The 19121-nt window shown below is 37.4% G+C and overlaps 2 protein-coding genes across 3 annotated transcripts in view; both read right to left on the reverse strand.

Annotated features, from left to right (window-relative positions):
• Positions 1 to 10298: 10298 nt before the first annotated feature.
• Positions 10299 to 11188, reverse strand: LOC122079022. Its single transcript, XM_042645240.1, has 2 exons — positions 10696 to 11188; positions 10299 to 10610 (listed from the first exon to the last, which is right to left on the reverse strand). The coding sequence occupies exons 1-2, from the start codon at positions 11060 to 11062 to the stop codon at positions 10528 to 10530; spliced, it is 450 nt and encodes a 149-aa protein (XP_042501174.1). The 5' UTR covers positions 11063 to 11188; the 3' UTR covers positions 10299 to 10527.
• A 6818-nt stretch (positions 11189 to 18006) lies between these two features.
• Positions 18007 to 19121, reverse strand: part of LOC122078140 — a 5713-nt gene continuing 4598 nt past the window's right edge. For both annotated transcript variants that reach the window (XM_042643999.1, XM_042644000.1), the window contains exon 3: positions 18007 to 18397. In XM_042643999.1, the coding sequence (XP_042499933.1) occupies positions 18284 to 18397 (114 nt within the window). In that variant the 3' untranslated portion in view covers positions 18007 to 18283. The remainder of the gene's footprint in view (positions 18398 to 19121) is intronic.

Consider the following 19121-nt stretch of genomic DNA (forward strand, 5'->3'; position numbering starts at 1 on the left):
TACCTCAAAATGAGTTGTATGCACAACAAAAGTAAGCCTTAGGTAGACCACAGTTGTAGGAGAGAATGATGTCAATCATGTACCAGCTAATTGAAAGTCCAAACCTTACGGTCAGCAACCACCCAACACAAAATTTGACACCCATTTGTTTCAATAGATTCCAAGCCGACAACTGATTTAGCCAATTCTTATCCAATTTTTAAAAGAGTCGTTGAGTTCCCTTATGCATATTCTGACCCGTCCAAGGCTTCTTTGAATTCTCAGACTGGCTTCTTATAACCAGCTAAACAAACACAAGAAGGGACTGCAAAGAAAATAAAGAAATGCCAAAGGTCAAGCATGTGCTTAATACAAATTAAAATTAAACTGTATAATATGGTTTTAATCATTTCCGGTTATCTTTGGAAGTTTGCAAGTCCTATTATAAAAAATACAAAATAAAAAATCATGAGAATATGTTCTGTTCTGGGGCCATTAATCCATGATGTGCAAAACTCCACCGACATTCTAGGAAAGGAGATTGCACAAACGCTCAGACATGTTTCTCTTCCCGACGACGTCTTTAGTTGGTTATTTCGATGGAACCTGAATTTTCCGGTGAGAAAAACAAGAGAAGGGATCTTAGATTACGATTGCCGGACGACCGGAACAAGTGGAGGAAGCGGAAGACGAGAGTCAGGAGACCCCGAAAACTGAGAAATCTGAGAGTACAGAAATGGGTTTCAAATCACGAGTTTCAGATGAGTAGAATCAAACCCTATTTCTCTTTTCTTTTATCTCTTTCCTTCTCTGTAACTTTCTCTCTCTTTCTTTTTTAGCCGATCATACTGCTCTCTCCTTGTCTGGTTCAAGAGCATGGCTGTCCCTGTTCTTACAACAAACCTTCATTTTCTATGGATCTTCTCAGTGATTCCTCGCGACGTTTGAATGGCTGGTTCATGACCCTTATGTGCTCTCTATCACCTCCACCGAAAACTGGAGAGATGCCAAAACTAAACGATCACATCTACGAATCTGGGCGCAAGTAGGACCAGCAACAGGAACACATCGCCTCATAATATATAAAAATAAAATAAAAGCGTCCCAAACCAAATGAGAGTGACGAAACATCTCTTCAAGCATCGCCTAAGAAGATCAAAAAAGCGTTCCAAGCCAGATGAAGATTTGTTGAACGAGAGCAAGTACTTATTGAGAGAAAGCAGTATGATCGATTCAGAAAGAAAGAGAGAGAAAATTACAAAATAGAAAAAAACGAAAAGAGAAATAGGATTTCATTCTACTCATCTCAAACTCCAGATTGGAACCCATTTCTTTACTCAGATTTCTCTGGCGATTGTCCGGCAACGTAATCTAACCTCCCTTCTCCTGCTTTTCTCCTTAGAACTCCAGATTCAATCGAAGACAATCAACCAAAAACGACGTCGGCGGCGAGAACCATGGCTGTAGAGATGAGGATTTGTTGAACCAGAGCAAGAAACTTCTTGAGCGAATGAGAAAGTTACTAAACAATAATCGAAGAAGAACGTTTGATAAAAGATGCGGGCTGTTTCGAATGTAACCAACCGACTTAGGTATTTTTTATTTCTTTATTATACCCCTGCTTTAATAAGATTGCTAATGAGAATAAAGGGTAAAAATGTAGTTTTAATTGTAACACGTTTAATTAGCAACGGAAACATTATGAGCGTGGGTCGCGTGACTTGAGGGGTAAGCCATGTAAATTCAGAACATTGCGAACGATTTTAACTCCCTCTTCATCCTCGCTGGATGCCAGCAGTGCAAGTCACGATAGCAAATATCATGATTACGTATCAATCGACCGTTAGTGATAAAGTTAAAAAGAAAACCGACTCAGACACGAAGTCATTCAAAAGCAATGGTTAGCTCCTTTGTGGCACACATATGAAGGCTTGGAGCACCTCGAGGCGCACATCTATGTGTTAGGTGGTTTGAGCTTGGATGGTCTATGCCGTCCAATGCACAGTATCATCGATATGTGCCACAGAGGAGCTGGAATAAGCTGGATCTGACAAAACGAGGATCTATATTGTTTGTACTAAAATCCAATGAATACTTATTTTGTGTTTAAGTATTAACAAACTTTCAATCACATCTAATATGCCATGTGATAGATCTTATACTTGATATTTTAAAATAGGATTGTTGATCAGTTGATTTTGATTGGACTAAAAGAGACCGATGGCACATATTGGTCAAGACTAAAATCTATTGAGTAGGTATTAGGTTGGTCGATTTCATATAATCAATATACGAACTAGCCGATCGACATGTTCCTAGTCCCATGCCATGCTAATGGGAGCAAGGGAGATGATGCTTCAAGGTTCATATAGAGACCCCAACATGTTAAGGAGGAGAGATAGTGTGGGAGGATGCATGACTCTAACAGCATGTTGACCATCATTTCCTTTTACACATACATCAAATATATCTAAATTTGAGTTATGAGTCAATATAGAATACACATCATATAACTGGATTTATTGTGGTTGTCTATTGATTCATTTATTCTTTTTCTTTTGGGTAATTTACAGCGCCACCCCCTGGAGAATGCCAATATTATAAGGACACCCCCTCTCTTTCACCAAATTATACTCAGACCCCCTACCGTCAGTCACCGTTAAGGAATATACCTTATATGATGATGTCAGCACTTGTATTTTATTTTAAATACTAAAATACCCTTATTAATATGAAGTACCTAAAATACCCTTGTAATAAGTCTCTATTTCATTTCATCCAGATCGATTTGGTTCCTATTCCAAAACCTAATTTACCTATCCACTAGTGATTGTTCATAGCAACGGCGGCGGCGGCATCGGCGACAGACGGTGACTCTCAGGACCTCGCGGCGAACACCTATCCTCCGGCAACCACTCCTCTCCTGCGACCTGCAAGCCATCCACTACCTCCATCAGCACTACCGCCTCCAACTTCTGTTCCAAAAGATGTGTAAAATCGTTGAAGAACGAGGTTAAGGATGAGCGTCCTGTTCCATCATATGCTTGTCTTCCCTACCTCCTCATGTTGCTTTCTTAGACAATGGAGTTTGGACTTTTTTGAGTATCAGGAATCGGAATTAGGTTGATTGAAGATTGGTTGGCACTTGGCACTGATCCGTTGATTGGATACCCATAATACAGGTACAACACTATTTCTCAAATCTTCTCCACCGCAATGTTGCCTGGTACTGGTTAACTTCCTTGATCTTGAGTTCTGAAACCTCTGGTTTTAAACTTTTAAATGGAGATGGAGTCGTCAGAAAAGGCATAGGAACAATTAGAACATCCTTCCAAGACCAGTTTCCAACCTGGGCCTGAGCTTGAGCTTGAACCTGAGGAGGAGGAGGAGAAGAAAGAACCATGGCTGTAATCGGATTTATTAGTTAATGGAATGATTGGTGATTTTGATTCGTTGAGAAGGGTGTTCTCTTGTGTGGTTGAAGGACAACCATGGCTGTTCATGTGTTTTCATATGTTGGCTTTAACGGCAGGCCATGGAACCACCACCTGATGTCCGATGCAAGCAATTAACTGGATATCATTGAAGAACGCCGCCACCGTCGGCGGCGCTGTGCCGTAAATTGCGTCCCTCCCTATCCGCGTTTCTCTCTCTCTCTTTCTCCCCGAGTCTCTCACAATTTGATGTCTCGATGAAGGTAAGAATAAGTAGGGGTGAAGAGGAATTGAGTCAAAATGAGTTTTAGTGAAAAGGGTATAACAGTCATTTTAACTCTTGACTTAACAGTGGCTGACGGTAGGGGGTCTGAGTATAATTTTGTGAAAGAGAGGGGGTGTCCTTATAATATTGGCATTCTCCAGGGGGTGGCGTTGTAAATTACCCTTTTCTTTTTTGGGTAAAGCTATTGATTCATTTAAGAATTCTTATAAGTCAATATAGTACATACATCATATAAGTGGGTTTATTGTGGTTTTCTATTGATTCCCAAGGATTATCAAATGAAGATGAATATAAAAGAAAAAATTGCATATTTTGTAATTTTAATTTTTTTTTTTTTTAATTCATTTTAAGCTGAAATCATACCCATGAGATGCTTGTATGATCCTCTATCACATGAATTAACTCATGTATTGCCATGTGGCATATAGTGAAGTATTATAGTACCAAGAAATAAGACCCATAATAATTATATTAAAAATTTTATTATATTTTATCCATTTTTATAATGTTTTTCAATTAGATATTAAGGCTAGGTTTGGCATCCAATAAGAGAAAATAGTACAAAAGACATAATAAGACAAAAAAGTATAATTACACAATGGTTTTTTATGTGTCTATCTCTCATCGAAATTTTTTTTTTTTTCTCTTCATTTCCAAACATGTAGGAAGTCTTGGATTCAATTTTGGTCCATTCAATCCATTTTATTAGGCTAGATTGAAAATCACGAAATTAAAGATTGAGAAAGAAGCCTTAAGGTAGGTGGCCCCTTATACCCATACTCAAGGTGAAAAGACAATCCCGCCTTATTGATGCTTTCATGAATACTCTCATTCACTCTCGGTGCTGATATTGGGGCCATGGTACCTTTCAGGAATGCTTTCCTTAAAAATTTGTTTGAAATTAAAACCAAAATTGGACAAATGATTTTTGTAGACCTAATTTTGCTTTTTGTGGTTTGATTCCATGAGACCTTTTATGTTGCCTCGAAAAATAAAAAGACCGCAAGCTCATTCAAAAGCAATGGCTAGCCCTCAGGCTGTGTTTGGTAGCCAAGAGAATAAAAGAAAATAAAAGAAAATAAATATATTTTTTTCTTGGTTTAACAAATTCTCCGTCTTTGGTATGTCATAAACCAAAAGAAGATTCAACTTTTGAATTTCAAAATTTATTTTGGAAATTGTGAAGTTTTATTGTACTATAAAAAAAAAAATCTTACTAAAAACATAAGAAAATACAAAATTTTTATTTTATTTTATTCTCTTCTCTTCTAACATTAACCAAACATACATATTTTTTTTTTATTTTCTCACCATTTTTTTTTCTTCTTTTCTTTTATTGGTTACCAAACATAGCCTAAGAGGATCGATGTTTTTTCCCCTTCTCTAGAGAGATGGAAAGAAGATAGGGATTAAAAATAATAGAAACAGAGACAAATGTAAGCTTTCCATATTTTTTATTATTATTCTAATCAAATAATTTCCTGTGTATGTCGGTTAGTTTGAGAATTATATAGAGGTTGATTAGAATCGTTGGATGCGTATCTAAAGAACAATGATTGAGAATGCATAAGAGTGAAAGCTGTTTGGGCTGTCTAAGCTTCAAGTGTCAAATTAAATAACAACAATTGCCTAACACAGTTGGTGAGCTGTGGTGTGCAAAAAACCCATGCTCAACAGGATGTCTCAAGTTCAGCCATATATGGGACCCACAAAAACTCTTTTTCTTTATAAAAAGCCCAAAATCCTAGGCAAAAGAGGACACCAGATATGGCCAGTTTGGTTGGTTGGGAAGTTGGGGAATGGATCCCATAAGTTTCGTGCTGTGATTTGTGATCCAAGTGGTTATATTTTTCTATAGATAAAGTTTTCTTAAACCCATAAAGGATGGTTCACTCACCATTATTTTAGGATTCGAAAACTTCTATAGGGTTTTAGTAAAACCTTAAAAATTCTCTCGAGGCCTTCTGCCAATTTTTACTTATCTTTTTTTTTTTTTTTTGATAGTATCGAATGATACCAAAGATATGGTAAAATAACAAATACTAACAAAGCTATTAAGGATATGAGAAAAGAGAATAAATATAAATCTGAAATATGTCTATAACGAATTTGAAAGCAATATGCAAAATCTTTATCCCCCAGTGATAAAAGAGCATTCAAACTATGTTGGCATTTGTCCACATTATTCTCTGCTCAATAATTGAATTTAAATCTAAGAGGTTTTTTGGCCAGTAAAAAATAAAGGTCTAAAAAATATGATAACAAAATAACTTCTTTAAAAAATAAAGGGCAAATTTTATCTAGTCCATCAGCTCTAGAGAGTTACTCTAAACAGCTTTAAGAAATCAACATTTTTGTCTTTTTTATATAATCTATATATTTTTTAGTTAGAGTAGATCTTGTCATTTTACATGTATACTAAAAAAAAAAAATGTAATATAATGATAACCTTTTGATAATAACATAATGATAAGTTACTTTTAAGTTATTTTTGAAAATCATTTCTTATCGTTGATTTAAAGAACTTCTAAGAATAAGAGAAATAGACAATTATAAAATGGTATAAATTCTAAATACAACTACAAATGTGTCAATTAGATAATCGTATACATAAAATAGGATATGTCCAAATTCAGTCGTAATCTTGGAATGAAAATTATGAATGAGAATTCATTAAAGAACTTACCTATTACACGAGACTCCCACCATTGCAAGGTTTGGGAAAAGGTTCATATTGTTAGGCAGCTTTACACCCACTTCACAAAGAGACTATTTCTCTACTCAAATTCGTAACCACTGAATCGTAATGAAACAACCTACCTGGATGAGATGTGAGATTATCCCATCATCCATTTAAAGATTTCAATTTATAAACACATTTAAAATCAAAATTATGCTCATGTGCAATGCTTACTCAATATAAGCATATTCTCTCTTCTTTTTTTTTTCACCTTTTTTATGATATATTCTTCATGTGGAAAGCATCTAGACAACTTATCAGATCAAATATAATCTAGATATACACATATTCCTTCCCAATTCTATTATAAAACTAAAGGAGAGTAGCCCCATCAGCATAGGCTAAAAAATAAAGCATCCAGAGTCGACTTCTCAAAGCATACCGAATCTAAAAAAACACATATTCCTTCCCAGCTCTCTATTATTGAAGCAGTTTTTTGTATGTTCTTGCATGGTAATGTAAAGAGAATAAGTCACTAACGGCTGACATGCACCTGAGTGCTACCTACCTCAGAAGTTTAGAACTATAGCTATAAATAGGTGTGTCAATCCCGTGCCTGCCGGTAGCTCAATCGAGCCCGACTATTTAAAGCCCGATTAGACCCAGCCGGATTAATAAATGTGTTGCGTTTAAACCTGGCCTGATTACAATTGGTAGTTCCCGTCCATGGTGCTACTCGACGGTCACCTGATCAGTTAATAGCCTAATATGTTTAAGGCCCGCTTGGAGCTCATTTAGGCCCATATATGAAGCCCGACACATTTAAATCTCGATTATAATATATTTAGAGATAAATATATCACTGGTCTGTACAAGTTCAGTTTAGCCTAATTATCAGTAGCCCAATTAAAGACATGTACCCAATCGAGCATTTATAAATTGAACTATGCCTGGCATATGAGGACCGATTACTTAAGTCGGTCATGGTGCAAGGTCCTAAAGTGATGGGGCCTGAATAGGGCTGACTGAGTAGATCATCAGCTTTAATGTATTTACTTATGTGCAATATTTGGAGTAGGACTAGCAGGTATAGGAAAAAAAATTTATACTAGCACTTAGTTTTGTCACATGGCATATTGGATAATGCTAAAAATTTTGTGGGTACGTAGACCACATGGTCTATGCTTACATATCAAAATTTCAGCAAAATGAAATTTTCCATGTGGTAAAATTGAGCTTTAAAAAACCGAATCATGGGAGAGTGCACAATTGTCCTATGATTAAAGTACCAGTAGGATACACAGAGGATGCATGCTAATGCATGAGAGAATATTTAATTAAATTAAGATTTGAAATTCGGCATATGATCAAACTAAACCATGTCCTCGATGTCTATCCAACAATTGGAATAGCGACATTAACTTTTCACTTGGTGCTTACGTGCTTACATGTGCAATACTAGACTTGGTATTCTTCCTAAACCCTCTAGATCAGGAAAATTGATCAGCTTAATAGAAGTAGAATCCAGGTATCAGCCCACTCTATTGATTATGTTGGGCAGGTGTAGAATCTTGAGATCACCTTTTCCTCGAGTGCCGATTTACGTCTCAGATTTGGACAGAGATTCAGAATCTTTACTCTTTTTAATTCTTTGAATAGAATATATTATCTGAAGCTTTATGAGTAGCAAAAGAATTTCATGGAGATCTCTAATTGGCTCTATTGGAAAGCAGGCATTTATCCTAACCTTGTGAGAGACATCAAATCAAATGGTAGAAGGGAACTTTTTCTGGTTAGGAGCTGATGATAGCGGGTTTCTTGGCTTCATTCTAGTTGAAGGGCAACTCAATGGTTGGGAGAGAGGTTTATCTCTTTGTTGGAGGGTTGTGGTTTTTTTTTTCTTGTGAGGCTGCTCATCTCTTGGTAGAAAAATCCTCTACAGGGAGGTAGAGAGTGGCCGTTGGATCCTTACTATTGCTCATCGCTCGCTGCAGAGAATTTAAGTCCCATCTCTTGAGATGTAACTCTCTCATCGGCTCTATTGGAAAGTAGGCATTTGTCCTAACCTTGTGAGGGACATCAAATCGAATGGTAGAAGGGAATTTTTCTGGTTAGGAGCTGGGGATAGCAGATTTCTTGGCTTCATTCTAATTGAAGGGCAACTCAATGGCTGGAGAGAGGCTTATCTCTTTGTTGGAGAGTTGTGGTTTCTCTTTCTTGTGAGGCTGATCTCTTGGTAGAAAAATCCTCTACAGGGAGGTAGAGTGGCCGTTGGATCCTTACTATTGCTCACCGCTCGCCATAAAGAATTTGAGTCCCACCTCTTGAGACTTGTTCATTTAGATGTAACTAGTGGACCTAGCGTCTGTGTCTCTTGTATAATCTCCCCCTTTTGCTTTTCTCCTTTTTTAACTAATACAAATGAATTTGACTATTTAAAAGAATCTTTCAATCCTCCTTGGTGCCACACATCCCCTCTTTATTCTTTCCTCCTTCTAACACCCCCCCCCCACACACACACAAAAAGGAAAGGGAAACCATGTTATTAACACTACTTCGATGCTAGAATGCCTACGTAGTATGAACCATGTGACTAGAAACAATGAAATGTGGCATGCTTCTAGATGTCGTAGTCTTTGAAGGGAGAAAAGAAAAAGATCTTTCAGATCATATAACATTGTCATGGCCTTCAATTTTTTTAAAGCAACAGTTCCAATACTTGACATTCTCACTAGACATTCCCACCTCCTTAAGGGGGAATTCTAGAAACCTCCACCTTCCTTAAGTATATACTACCTTCTCAAGAACCTCATTGGTTTTAGAGGTTTTCTTGAATGTCTATAGATTCTCTACTAGTGTGGAGAGTTCTAAATTCTAGATCCTCCTTTAGATAGCAACATGCTCCATGTCCATGGGTTAATACACTTGACCCGTGGGCCTTTATTGGGCAGGCTGCAACATGTTGCTGGCTTAACGTAACAAGAGAGGTTGAAATTTTGGACGTTACTACATTCTTGCATTTTTTTTTTTTTTTTTTCAATAAGAAATGATAGGAGCATAATGCCAATTTTGAATAACTCAACCCTATATACCAACTCATAAGGCGAGGGAACCCAAGACCGTCAAATCTTTGGATCAACCCCTATATGGCGGATATGGAATCCTAACATACCACCACATTTCTGAACTGATGTGAACAGCGATCTACTTGGATCAGGTAGCCCTAAGGGCTTCACTCGGACACTAGATCGCCCTTTCCACATTGAGATCGAGGGTCTACTGCTCTGATACCACTTATACGAACCTTAGGAGAACTCAACCCCATAACCCACATTCCATATCAACATATGGAATCATAACCTGCCTCATTGCTAACCTACTTTGAGACATATTATATATATATATATATATATATATATATATACCCTAGTCTTTAGAAAAGGAATATACGAACATTCCAATAACGTTTATACCAGGCTGAGCAAATTTCAGGATGCTTCATCCCTCCCCAGTTTGGTACATGCATGCTTCAACTGTATGAAACAGCCATGAAAAAGTTCACATCAACCTAGTACACGCACTCTGGTCTTCATTAGCTTTGTTAGGTGAAGTAATAAACTGTTGGGGGAAAAGAGAAGGTTTCTTCATAATTCTTATGCCTTAATGGGTCAGTTAAAGCCTTGAAAGCTGAAAGCTGTTAATGTTGAACAAGAAGATGTCATTGTTCATGCAAGGAATGAGAAGAGATAAAAAGCCAATGGGACCCAAAGAGTGAGAGAGGAGAGATATGGGAGGTGGGACACAGACTGTTCTAGTCTTTATGCTTTGCTCCACCAGATGGTGATGTGAATCTATAATCATTCAAGCCCTGCATGCCCTCTCCCCCACAGACATCTTACAAGAAAAAACAATAAAGTCCTCAAGAAGAAACCATTGCACAGATTTTACATTATCAGATTATTCACTTTATATACAGCAACTGTCCAAAGTTAATCTGGAAAATTACTAATGAAATGTAAATAACCCAATAAAGTCAATGCTTGATTGATCACCTTATCTTCTTCCTTTTTTCAATTTTTTTTTTTCTTCAATTTTGTTCAATCTATTGATAGAATCGGTCGGAGTTTCGGAGAACGCCGCCAGTGGAATCAATAAGAAGATTGACGCACCGAACACGCAACGACCTGTGCCCACTGCCTCAATCTCGTCTTGACAATTTGAGGATCATCACCTTCACATATTCCAACCATTTCAAAAATTAATGGAATTCAAAGCTTTGATCATAAGTAGGAATTGAAAATGATTGATTTATTTACCTGGGCTGAAGATGGTGAGAGGGCTTCCAGGTGGAGACGATGCATCACACTCTGAAGGAGGAGCCGAAGATGAAGATTTTGAAATGCTATCACTGTATTGCTTGGTGACGGCATGATATAGACCTAGAGCTGGCAAAGTATCTGATAGCTTTCGATCTAAATCTGGAGAATCGAACCCGAAACCTAATTCGATACAAGCCTTAAGCTCATCGAGATCTTCGTCGGTGACGCTCCCGCTTCTCTGTTTCCTCTTGTGATTACCTTTCCTTTTCAACCAAACTTCATCGCGATAGGTATCAGCAGACCAAGATCGCTGCTTGTAGAGAGGTAGTGGAACTGGTGGCGGCGCCGCCTTAGATTCCGTCATTAGCGAAACCAAATCCCCCACCCCAATAGACGGGGGACGCGCTGGGGCTGCGGGAGGTCGCGTGACCTCTCCCGCTGTCTTCCGGCCTCTCCAGCGTTGTGGCCTCTTTGGAGAAGTAATATGTGTTCCTTTTATTTGCAGATTGGGATGGGGGAATCTACGGTGTGAACTCTGAACTGTAGACCTAAGGGAAATTGGTGGACCCGGTTCGCTCTGATGGTTTTGGTTGGTCCGCGTCATCATGGACTGTCCTTATCTTTTTGCCTTTTATTAATGGTTTCCGTTTTCCTTTCTTCTAAAATTTAACTCAATGGAAGGATACAATTAATTGGTGCCGCCGCTCTCCGGCACTTCCTTGACCCTGTAACATTAAGCCACATACCCAAGATGACCATCATTGATGATCATGATAGTGATTTTGATTGTGATGGTTTTGATGATGATGATGCACTATCTCCTCTCCACTAAGAAAGGTCGACCGGGTCCACACAAAAATTTAAGAGAAAATTACATGATTACCCACTTCTGAATTTCTCTTAACAAAATTATCAATCAAAAGTTTCAGTTAACAAAAATACTCAAAATTAAATTTCCCTTTACAAAATTACCCATTTAAATTTTAAGTTAACAAAAATACCTAAAATTGAGTTTGAGTTTACAAAACTACCCACTCAAAGTTTTAGTCATAAAAAAATACATGATTATATGTGGAAGATGAAGAATCACTATTTTGGGTAGTTTTGTAAACCCAAAAATGATTTTGGGTATTTTTCTTAACTAAAACTTTGGGTGGGTAGTTTTGTAAACTCAAACTTAATTTTCGGTATTTTTGTTAACAAAAACTTTTTGTGGGTAATTTTGTAAAGGAAAACCCAAAAATGGGTAATCATATAATTTTTCCAAAATTTAATCCCCCCACCAATCCAATCCAAGTCCACGCAAGATCCGATCTGAAGGGTTAGTTTGACCTTTTAGAAGCTTTGAGGGTATTCAGTTTTGTAGCCCTTCCTGTTCATCACGAAGGGTTAGGGAGTTGTGATTTGTTGGAGGGCCTCAACAAATGTACCCTCGACCAGGGTTAAGAATTTCGATCTTTTTGGGGGTCATAAGTCATAACTAGTATTTGGAATTTGCTTTCATTCATTAGGTATTGTTTTTGCGGCTGGCATCGAAATAGTGTTTTATCCCTAGATATTCAATCAACTGCTATGCCTCAATGCATTTCGTGGAGAATCAACTAACTCTGGGTTCAAGTGATATTTAATCCCTTGACCATAGCTCATATGGTGATTCTTTAACATTAGTCGGTTCGAACCTTCACTTAATTTCACCCAAGCTTCATCCTCATCATGGATAAATTCACCCAGGTTTGGGTCCATAAACAATGAGAATTGTCCTATGAAGACTCGTTTTTGCTACAGATCCAGTAGGTTTCCTTGACCAAGCCACTACCTATGAGTCGCAGGTTAAGATTTGATTCGAAGCTGAGATATGAGTTGAAACCTAATTGAAACTAGGTATTTTTGGGGTAAATTTAACATGTCACGCATTAATCGAAATTAAGCTATCAAAATTGATCGAAACTACTGAAATGTGTGAAATATCGTTGAAACCAATCAAAATCAGTAACATTTTCAATTAGTCCCATGGTTTCTTTTGACCATTGCTCGAAACTGGGAAATTTCGATTGAAAGTTGAAACTCGATCAAGATTTAGAACTATGCCTTAAAAGCTTTGACTAGGCAAGGAATATGAATCGGATCAATAAAAACCGATCCAATGTCCGATTCGAATTCTTAAAAAGCCAATTCGGTAAAGATTGCAGCATACGTAAGAGAAGATTGCGGGCAAAGCATTCAACAAAAGGATTAAACATCTAACGTGGCGTAGGGCCAACTGGGTCGAGCTGGCGTCGGCTGGTTACTATAAGATTTGAGGAATCTAAAATGGAATTTTCAAAGATTTGAGGAATCGAAAAGAGAATTTTCGACTTATTCTTTCGAGATTTATATAAAAATGGCCCACGCCTATCTAGTAAAATTACGAGTGCAAGGATTATGGAATGTTTACGGTGTACCAAAGGTTTTAAGTATCGACATTGTATTGGTCATATCAATCGTAGCGTATTGGTATTGACTGAGACCATTCCCTTACGTTTAACTGATTCGAATAAGTTACCCGTATCGTTTTATAGGTAAAACAATATCTTTAGATATATTTTTTTAAAAAACCAAGGGCAAAATCGATTGATATTTACCCATCTCATCTGATCCGAATTAATATCAACAGATACAGATACCGATACCAATACCAATACCAGTAACAATACCATCCCCATCCCCGTCCCCGTCCCCTTCCCCTTCCCCTTCCCCTTCCCCTTCCCCTAAATCCATGATGTGGACTACTGGGGAAGTCTTTCAAGTTTCTAGTCCACATTAAAGGCATGAATGTCGAGGAAATTACAAGATCCGTCAATGATAGTACTCTCCATTAATTAAAAAAATGTTAGAAGAGGAGAATGCGTTGGTTTTGTTTTCTCCTTAATTACTTTCTACAAATGTGACAAACTTAACTCTTAAGAAATTCCATTTAGTCATTTTCAACTTTTTTGTAAAATTCTTTGTTTTCATAAAAGAAAATCGTGGAGTTCACTAGTTCCTAAATTGTTATGTTAAAAAAGGTCATGTAACATTTTGTTGGTGATATTCTTATAATCTTCCACAACATTATAATGGATTAAAGTATCGATATCGATCGTCGTATTGATCGGTCAAAATTAAGATACGTATCGGAGGGTATCGTATCGTATCGAAGATACACTAAGATACGATAATGATATACACATAAATGGATAAGAAACATTTTTTTTTAAACACTTTTGAATAAAGAATTTGTTAAAAAAAGCTATTGATAACATATATTATGCATAAACACTAAATTGAGGGTATCGCACTAAGAATTCAAGGTTTGTAATTGTCCCCCAAATGTAAAATCCTTGTTCCCAACCTTGATTTCCACTTTAGTTAGAGAGAAATATGGTTGGCTGCAACTTTGGAACAAAACCCCCTAAAAAATCGTGTTTTTTCTGAAAAATTACTCATCTTGGCCATTATATGACCGTAGCGCACTGTATCAGTACATACCGATACTCATCGATACGTACCGATCGATATATACCAATACTCACCGATACGTAGGGGTGTCAACCGGTCGGGCCGGTTCGGTTTCGATCGGGCTTAATCGGGCTTGAAGACTTTCAAAGGCTACACCGTGTCCGCCCATTTAATTAATCGGGCTTAGTTATTGAGGGCATGGTACACTTTATATTCGGTCGGTCGGTCTTGGGCTATAATCGGGCTACCTTAATCGGGCTTTAGTCGGGCCTTAACCGGGCTACGGACATGTTTAATGTTAAACGGGCTTTAACCGATTTTTAAACGGGCCCTCTTTAAAATGTGCTATTATATTCCGACCCACTCATGCAAGCCCAAAAAAATGACAATAAATCAATAAATGATACCAAATATAACCATTATTTAAAATGTGAACATGTCTTTACTTTTTAGTTTTTATTCTTTAATTTGGGGGGTAAAATAGGTATTCTACAATCATTAAAGGGTCGGTCCAAGTCGGTGCACAATAGGCCGGTCTCGGTCGGGCGTTATTCGGTCGGTCTCGGTCGGGCGCCCGACGGTTCAAGTAGCAAAACCGAGACCGACCATTTATAAACGGGCCGGGCTCAAGCCCGACACGTTTAATAAACGGTCCGGGCCGGGCCGTTCTATAAATGGTCGGTCCCGATCGGTTTAGCCGGTTCGGGCCACAAATTGACACCCCTACCGATACGTATCGATACTCATCAATACGTATCTATACTTACCTATACTCACCGATACATACCGATACGTACCAAAACATACATTTCACCTCAATTTTATATTTTTCTATAGAGTCGTATCAGTGCATATCGTGTCGTATCGATGTGTATCGGTGGTGTATTGATGCATATCGATATGTATCGTAGGATATATAGATTTTAAAAATTACATGTATTGTATCGATGTGTATCATATCAGTCGGCTAAATTTAAGATACGTATCAGAGGGTATCGTATCGGTATCGGAAACACTTTAAACCATATTTAGAAATATTTTCGACCCATATAAAATGCTTATTTATTTGAATTGGATCGATCATATGGGTGAAGAGTCCTTTAAAAGATGTTATATTTGTAATCTCCACTACAATTATGGGGACATTTTCGACCCATATGGTATTCTTATTTATTTGAATTTGACCAATCATATGGGGGAAGAGCCCTTTAAAACATGTTATACTTGTAACCTCTAAGGCTCTAATACAACCCTGGAGACATTTTTTACTCATATAGCATGTTTATTTATTTGAATTTGACCTATCATATGGGTTAAGAGTCCTTTAAAACTTACAGGGGAGGCAGAGGAAAACATATATACTTCTGTCCTCTCCTGTTGATTAATGTTGGATGAGAAGGATTAAAGGGTTACATCCTCCCTTTTGAGAGAGATTGACTCGAATGGATAAGACAAGTCTTTTTAAATCTTTGAACAAGTTCAAAATTATGGATTGAGAAGGTGTTAGGCACCTAATCCACCTAATGCCGGTCTTTTTCTATTTGGACCATTCATGAACTTACTATTCTTCCTAAATAACATGTACAGTAAAGCAATGTAAACCTCAACGTAAACCCAATCATAATCTCGGTTACTAGGTTGGAAAGGGCATTACTTCGGATATTTCAAGGGTTTGTTCACTTGATTTTTAATGATTAGAGTCCATTGATGACAGTTAAATATCAAACGGTCTCTCCCAGAAAAAGATTCATTTTGGGCCAAGATGATTGATGAGGAGCCGATAATTTCATATTTCAATAGAAATTCATTTGGACAACCTAACAGCGTATGAAAAGTATTTAAATGTTTGGAATATCATTTTGACAGTCTCCTGGCATAAAACAAGAGAGAGAAACTGGAAGTTTCACTTTCTCTCTCCCGTTCTGTGTTTAGCTGATCTCTCTCCAGCCACCCCACAGCTGGAGAGGATCTGAATCCCATAATGTCCGTAGTTTTACCCCCAGTCCAGTCCATTGAGAGGCTGTTTCCCGACCCGAATCAACAACCACTAAGCTGCAATGGATTAACTTTACTGTTACGCCGAGGCTGTTTGCACGATATTGATTTACATGAAGAGGTAAGCCATCAGCATCTGCTGCAGTGGTTCAATGTGATGATCCACTGAGTGGATTTGGTTGGGTTGGCCCAGGTTGAAACTACCTCTTACCAATAAGAATGATAATCACCCATAAAGACCAATACCATTCACAGTTCACACAAACACATACATAAAATCAAAGAAAATGAAAGCATACCTAACAAAGAATGGGAAAAAATGCTAATTCAGGGAGCGTTACCTGTCAAACCAATCATAAATGTTGTACAAAGATATTAAAGTAGGAAAGGTTCTGTTTGGTTGGTCAACGAGTTTTCTTCACCATTCTTCAATTTCAGCCACATGAACTTGAAGGATATACATTTGAATTACCACTCGTTTAAGTTTGGTAATCCATCTCAACTAATCGCGACATATCTGTAGTTAATTTCTATTTTAATCTTTAACTAAAGAAAAGGCTAGGAAGAGAAATTCACTATAAGGGTACAAGATGGGGTGCTTAATTACTAATGAAGCTATTAAACTTCTCTAATAATCCACTGCCTTCACTTGTAGTGTAATTCAAAGCTTGCTTCTCCTGTGTCTTCAAGTTTCCTTCTAAACAGTCACTTTCTCTGTTTCAACAAGCAAGTTATCTCTAGTACCTACACTCAAGGTTATATGTATTGGTATAGGTGGCTGTATCGGTCATCGCCGATACCAATTAACAATGTACATTCAAAAACACTTCACAATACAGATAAGTATAAGGATGATACGATACAGATACTTTAGACTCGATTCACCACACTTGATATGTCACATGGCAAAAACTAGGGTGTACATGAATCTTGATAGCTGACCATTACACCAATCTCAATAGCTGAATCATATATCATGTTTTTGTTTTTCTACCAATCACCTCTAAAAGATAGATGGAATATCAGACTGTAGAATTATGGATGGTTGAGCCTGGCAATTCGAGATCATCAATAGTATCATGCAGAAATGTAGGATGGAGATTTCTATAATGAGCAGAAAATAATAGTCAGATCTACTCATGAAATGCAGCTGATATAATGGTGTAGAAGAAAATCAATACCTTAAGCAGCAGTGTGGATCATTGGAGTTTCAACTACCATGAGTTTAAAATATTCACTAAACAAATTAGGATTATATCCAGTTTTCACTAGCAATTTAGATCCCAACAACAGATAGGAAAATTTTCATTGAGATCTTAATTCTTATGATTCTCTGCAGCTTTGATTCTCAAGATCCAAATTAAGCCTTATGGTAGAACTGAGTGGGGTCACAATCCTAACAACTGGGTCCTGGTAGGTCACTGTCCCAGTCCATCATGTGAGAAGATTTCCCAATCAATGGATGAGATAATAAATAAATAAAGGCAAAATCATACTAGTTTTAATTTGTAATATTTGGAGGGATTAAAGTAGATATTGTCATATTTGGGTGGATTAAAAAGTAGATAAGAATGAGATGGATCAGTTAAGTTTTTCTCTTTCTTCCTTTTCTCTTCTTTATTCCCTTTGATAGGTGGGGTTCTTCTTGTTAGTTAAGAGGATTGTTCAGACTGATATGCCCTATGTATGTGATCACATTATCAGACTAAGGACAGCTACCTCATTTCAACTTTTAAAACTGAGAATGGAAACAAACTGCCACATTTTGTGCATTAACAGTAAACGAAAAACCTGCTTTTCACTTCCCTTCCCTTTATTTTACCTTGCAACCAAACAGAGTCAAAATGAATAATTAATGCGACAATATTACATCAAAAATATAGTCAGAAGCCAATGCACATAACATAAGAATGTCTCTTTGCATGGGTAGTTGGGTAATTTGCATATTTTATTCTCTGCTCCGGTAGACCAATGTTCAGTATAAGCCTCAACATCAAATGAAGATGTACAACAAAAAAAATTTATAACTACTCCACATGAATTCAAAACAAAATACATTGGAGAGACGATTCTTAACTAAAAGCACCTGAAGGCCATGAAACCATGGCAACCATTAAGGTTGATAGATATCAGGAAGTTGAAGACCAACACTTGCAGCAGATTTCCCCAGTATTCTTTTCATTTCATCTGATCTATCCACAGCAATATTGTACGAGAATAGCAAGTCCTACACAATCGTTTAGCAATCCAAGCATAAGGAATAAGGATTAAGTAGGAATGAGAATATTATGATGTCATATATTCTGTAACAAAAAAGTAAGCTACCAGCAAAAAAAAATGTAAGATAAAGGAGCTAGAAAGCATAGCAAGGACAACATCAGGGGAAAAAAGTAAACATAGTAATAAACATAAGCAGAATATCCCTACAAAGGAAATGCAGTAGCAGCCAGGGGCGCACTATCTTCAGAGGCCACTCCAACTAGCATACACACACAGGCTATATAGCTAAGTCTTCCATGATTTGATGCTAAGGTAAATCCAGGGAATTGATAGTATATCATCCAAGGAATAGATCGATGCAGTCCCCATTGTTTTCCAGTGCAGTCGCTTTGTATCTCTGACACACAAGGAAGGATGTGGTGACCCTAGCCTGTGTCTGGCCAGTCTCTGCGTATGTACATATACATTACACACTATATTACATAGGGGAAAATATATGTAGCACAACTATTGGTGTCTTCCGGCACACCTACGATTTTTATGGCCCTCTCATTGGGAATTTTGATGGGTAAATAATCCCATTTCAGTCAGAATCTTGAATTCAAAAGTAATGGCTTCCCTCCAAAATGTCCATAGGGTAATAGGCAGGGAATGCCTTCTGGTGTGGGTTATCAACCTACTCTTAGTACAGAAATGGGTACTCCGCAAGAAGGAATTACTTCTACCAAAGA

This window comes from Macadamia integrifolia, chromosome 5 (assembly GCF_013358625.1).
Source record: "Macadamia integrifolia cultivar HAES 741 chromosome 5, SCU_Mint_v3, whole genome shotgun sequence".
NCBI classification, from domain to species: domain Eukaryota; kingdom Viridiplantae; phylum Streptophyta; class Magnoliopsida; order Proteales; family Proteaceae; genus Macadamia; species Macadamia integrifolia.

Excerpts from the sequence above, each read along its gene's own strand:
- LOC122079022 (XM_042645240.1), bottom strand. The coding sequence starts at position 11,062 with ATGACGGAATCTAAGGCGGCGCCGCCACCAGTTCCACTACCTCTCTAC. Across the intron at positions 10,611-10,695 it reads TCTCACCATCTTCAGCCCAG|GTGATGATCCTCAAATTGTC; the intron begins GTAAATAAATCA and ends GAATATGTGAAG.